Raw genomic sequence first — 5,323 nt, forward strand, 5'->3', positions numbered from 1 at the left:
AAAAAATACAAGGCTTCTCACTGTGAGAAACTGCTGACTATTTCAGAATCCAGTCAGCAAAACGTAATCAAACTAATTTCAATAACAAATGGAATACCAGTTTTCTACTGGTTTCGTTTTAGTTCAGCAGGGGAAAATTACCCTTCTCTCCTAAGCTGCTCTAAAACAAGTCAAACCCACTGGATAACTGCCTTCAGTAGAGAGACTAATGCAATAGTGAGCTGTCTGCAGAGTAAGAGTTCCTTCCGTATGTTAGCACTTTTGACACTCATTACAACTGAACTTTAACCATATTAACATTCATCCTTAATGAGACTATTAATATGAGCTTTTAAAAAGCAAAAATATTATAAAGCTTAGAGAACACTAAAGTCTCCTGGAGTGAGGAAGAAGGAAAAGAAATCCAAGTTATCTTTCTTAATAAGAAGCATATACAATACACTGTAAAGCCATCATGTTCATGATGTGTACAAGATGTAATGTCCTCTATCATACAGTAAAAAATATCTACTAAGATGACAAATGAAAATAGACTTGTACTGAGCGCTTGTTGGGCCTGGTATTGCAGGGAATGGATGCAAAGAAGAATATACTAATTCCTGCCTTTAAGGAGCATATGGAGGATGGGGAGCAGAAAAACAGAAAATTACAACAGAGAGTATTAGTACCTATGAGAGAGGTCAGCACAGGGGGAAGAGGCTGAACCTAACCCAGCCAAGGGCAGGTAGTCAAAGAAGACTTCTGGAAGGAGCTAAGTCAAAAGATGAGTAGGAGTTAGCCTGGCAAAGAAAGGCAAAGGCATTTCAGGTAAAGGGGACAGAGTGTGCACAGGCACTAAAGATTAAAGTTAAGATAACTCAGCAGTGGAAGATAAAGTGGATGAGCAAGGACCAGGTCACAAAAGGCCTTGTATGCCACCCTAAGGAATTTGAACTTTACTCTGAAGGCCACTGAAGAATTTTATTAATGTGGGGTAAGGCTACACCTAAAAATACATACTAAGCTCCAACTACGTACCAGATGCAACAGTGAAGACAGACATGATTTCTATAATCAAGGTTCCTAATGTAAATGGTTTTACAATAAACAAGCAAATCATTGTAAATTACAATAAATGCTACAGAATCAAAGAATAAAGTGCTTTGAGAGACCCTCATGGGATGGAGACAGCATGGATAAGAATGACACACCCAACATGGGCAGGGTCAGAAAAGGCCTCTCAGACTGAGGAAGTGACATTTAAACTGAGACATAAAGAAAGAGAAAGCACTCCAGGCAAAGGAAAATAATACTTGCAAAGGCCATGAGTGATAGTTTTGCATGTTCAAGGAAATGTAAGAAAGCCAGTGTGTCTGGGGGGTACAGAGGGCAAGGCGGCGCGTGACAAGAAGTGAAAACTGAAAGGAGCCAGGACATACACAACCTTGTAGGCCATGACAAGGAATTGAGATTTTATTCTCAGTGCGACAAACCATTAAAGAATTTTAAGCAGAGGAATGACATGATCTTAAAATTGTTAAAGATCATTCTAGGTATCTGATGGAGAATGGATTAAAGAAACAAAAATGGAAGAAGAAAGACCACTGAGGAAGCTACCGAAATTGTACAGAGAAATGTGATGGTTATTTGGACTAGGGTTATAACTATGTAGATAAAAAGGTATGGATGGTTCTAAAGGTAGAATCAAAGGGTTAGTATACAAAGGGTGGAAGAAAGGAAGAACTCGGTGGTGACTCCTAGGTTTCTGGCTTGGGCAACTGCATAGATAATGACATGGGGAACACTGAGGTGAAACTGGCTTGAGGAAGAAATCAAGAGTTTTTTGTTTTAAAATGTTAAGTGTAGTAGGCTGAATAATGTCCCCCAAAGCTATCCCAGGAATCTGTAAACGTAGTCTTATATGGGAAAAGGATCCTTTGTAGATGTGATTAAATTAAGGATCTTGAGATGGGGGCATTATCTTGGATTATCTGATTGGGCCCTCAATGCTATCACATGTATCCTTATAAGAAAGGGCAGAGGGAGATCTCACAGACATGGGAAGAGAAAGCAGTGTGATCATGGAGGCAGAGATATGAGTGATGTGGCCACAAGTCAAGCAATGCCAGCAGCCACCAGAAGCTGGAAGAGTCAAGGAATAGATTCTCCCCTAGAGCCTCTGAAAGGAGCATGGTCCTATCAACACCCTGATTTTGGTCCAATGATACTGATTTCAGATTTCTGGCCTATAGATATGTGAAAGAATACATTTCTGTTGTCTTAAACCACCAAGTTTGTGGTAATCTGTTACAGCAGCCACAGGAAACTAATGCATTAAATTGGAGCTGCCTATAAAGCATCTAGATAGAGATTTCAAATAAGCTGTTGGTATAAGAGTCTGAAGTTCGAAAGTCAGAGTTGTTTTAAATATTCCTAAGGCTTTGAAAGTTGTACTCTTACCTCCAGGTCTTTTCGGATGTTCTCAAACTCCTCAATGTCATCAAGCTTCAGCTCCAGGCGGGTTGGTTTTCGTCGCAGCATACTGAAGTCGACACTAAGGACCAAACCCGGTGAACTATTAACTGTTAAAAATGGCAGAGAAGAGGAAAAACTGAAGGAGATAAATCTCAGCTACAAATATAAGATCGCTTTGTAAAAATGCACACTAAAATGAATAGCAATGCAGAAGACTCATCTGGATTCACACATAGACTTCTAAGTCTTTAGGTGTCTGAATATTACATTTTTATTACATGATGGAGATCCACCACTCTGTATTTCCAAAAAACTCTTTCTTCAAAAACTTAAAATAGCAAGCTGCATATGAAAGAAAATTCTAAGCAACAATCACTTTACTCTCATGCTACAGTCACAAAGATATATTCTAGCTAAGAGAATAACGTTAAAATATCACATCTTAATTCAGTAGTGTTAGTGGGCAAATATACAAGCCATTAAATTTGATCAACTCTACATGAGAATTATGAGCTATATGTGATAACTCTTGAGTGCTAAAATCAGTTTACTAAATCTTGTGAAACTCCCTCTAACTCACCTATTCACAGGATTATCCTCACAGTCTAAAACGGTCCTAAATGGATAGGTCCTTCATTAAACAAACACTTCTTGTGCTCCAGCTGCAGAGTTAAAAGATAACAGCCACAGTCTGTGGAGACAGAAAATTTCATATAGTGTTCTAAGAACTCCGATGAGGATAATGTAATGGCATCACACAGGCCCATCCACTCTGGGCTGAACATGGGGTGGACAGGGACATGAAAGACTTCCTGGAGGAGACGATGTCTTAGTTAAGTTGTGAAGGGCAGGCAGAGAAAGGGAAGTAAGGGTATTATTCCACGCAGAGAGAAGGATGAAAAGTGGCTCAAGAAAACACACCAGTCGGAAAACCCAGGTAATGCTTATGCTAAGAAAAAACATTTTTTGGAGGAAAAAATAAAATTCCCCAAGTTTAAAATCTGTAGATGTCATAATCTTTATATTCTCAACAGCATCCAGTAGAGTGTAAATATAACCAGACAGTAAATGTTTTGATGAATAAACCAGAGATCCAAAATAAAGTGAAATGAGCTTTACTTGAGCACTGTGCTATGCTTTTGCATTCCCATTCTTTATAACACAGAAACTCTGTGATAATAAATGGGAATACGTGAAAGCTCCTTTATCTATTATCATTATTATTATCATTATTATTACATGTATCTAGGATGTATATAGGACTGCGACATATACAAAGGAAATGTTTCCTTCTCTCTCCCATGAATCTTGGGATAGATACAGGTGATATTATCAAACCAACATAAAACCACATCACATTTCAAATTGCTCTGTACTAAGTAAGATACTATTTTGATTCCAATGCAGATAAATGGTACGTTCGCGGAGAGAGATGCTTAAAAGAAAAACACTGCTTTGCACTGTCTTAACTTTCGTGCAAATTGAAAAGCTAGCCACCAGGAAGCAGTATAGGGTAATGGGTAAAAAGTGCTTGCCCTGGAGACTAGAGGGCAGAAGTTCTAATACCATCCACTGCTTACCTTGAACAATTAGCATCATCTTTCACTAGTTCTTAGTTTCCGTATTTATACTGTTTTTGTTTGCACTGAATGACGTAATGCGGAGTAAGTTCCTGGAATATAACTTGGCATTTAGTAAACGCTCAATAAATAACAGCCATTTTTATTGTAACTGTTCTTGCAGAGAGGAGCGGGAAACACCAATATTTTCAGCATCTCCAGCCCCCACCACGAGGGCAAAAACCTTGTCTTGTTTATCTCCGATTCCCCAGCACCCAGAGGACAACGAGGCCATGCCAGAGTTGTCTGCGTGTACCTGACGCCTCGCATCCATAATCTCATTCAGAATCTGATACAAAGAAGGGGCTGAAAACAATAAAATCAGGCCGTGGCTCCTCCAGGTCTTTACTTTGGTGCTAGAGGGCTCTTTAAGCTTAATTTCTTGTTGCTGCCCAAATCCACCTTAAATTCACCAAGCTTAGAGAGAAGCCCCGAGGAGAGCACCTCCCGACAGCAGAGAACAGCAATCCCACCACAGCTCCAGGGCAGCACTCGTGAGTTCAGAGCAACGGCTTCCATGGCAACATGGTCCCCGGCTCCAAGACAACGTAAACCGCTTGTAAGGCCAGAAGAGCCTGCAGGCCCCAGAAGCCCTCGATTCGCTCAGGAGTTTCGCCCAGAGCCGCGCGACTCGACCCTCCTACCTCTTTTCAATCCTGCTCAGCCCCGGTTCCCGGAAGCACGATACCCACCATGAATGTAAGCCAACTAAACTACACTTCCCAGACTGCTCTGAGACTGTCTCTTCGCGGAACCTCGACCTTCGCGTGCGTTTCTCCGAGGTTGTACGGGTCACACCTCTCGACGCGCCCACAATCGTTCCTACTACAATTCCCATCGTGCTCCACGCCTCCCTGGACGTTGCGTAACTCTCGAACCACTTCCGGTCGGTGACGTAGTTCCGCTTTGCTCGGCGCGCGGTGAATTGTCTGAAACTTAGAGCTAGGCTTTGCTGGATCTTCGCGGCTCTGGATCCCAGCATGGCTACCTCACGAGCCACTTCCACGGTACAGATCTGAGCTCTCCCTGGGGAGCGCCGAGGGGGTCGGGGAGGCCCCTGCGGAGTGGAGCCGTTAGGGGACGGGCTAAGGCGGTGGCGGAGCTGAAGAGGAAGGCCATGAGATTCAGTCTTGTCTTTTCCCGAGCAGCATTTTCCTTATTCCTAAGGGCTTTCATGTGCTTTAAGCTCGTTTGCATCTCGCGTACAGCCGCGAACTGTAAAGACCTCTTCGGACTGGTCCAAAAATGGA

General features: G+C 42.0%; 1 protein-coding gene across 7 annotated transcripts in view; it reads right to left on the reverse strand.

The window, feature by feature from the left end:
• Window positions 1-4,892, reverse strand: part of CDC26 (cell division cycle 26) — a 7,195-nt gene extending 2,303 nt beyond the window's left edge. The window contains exons 1-4 of one of the 7 annotated variants that reach the window (XM_023531062.1): window positions 4,718-4,853; window positions 4,035-4,126; window positions 3,035-3,145; window positions 2,440-2,533 (exon numbers count right to left, since the gene is read on the reverse strand). In XM_023531062.1, coding sequence (XP_023386830.1) covers window positions 2,440-2,520 — 81 coding nt within the window. In that variant the 5' untranslated portion in view covers window positions 2,521-2,533; window positions 3,035-3,145; window positions 4,035-4,126; window positions 4,718-4,853. Of the gene's footprint in view, window positions 1-2,439; window positions 2,562-3,034; window positions 3,146-4,034; window positions 4,127-4,717 lie in introns of all 7 variants that reach the window. The other 6 variants (XM_023531061.1, XM_011360899.2, XM_011360897.2 and 3 more) reach the window with 6 other exon arrangements.
• Between the last annotated feature and the right edge of the window lie 431 nt (window positions 4,893-5,323).

This window comes from Pteropus vampyrus, unplaced genomic scaffold, assembly GCF_000151845.1.
Source record: "Pteropus vampyrus isolate Shadow unplaced genomic scaffold, Pvam_2.0 Scaffold61, whole genome shotgun sequence".
Taxonomy (NCBI): domain Eukaryota; kingdom Metazoa; phylum Chordata; class Mammalia; order Chiroptera; family Pteropodidae; genus Pteropus; species Pteropus vampyrus.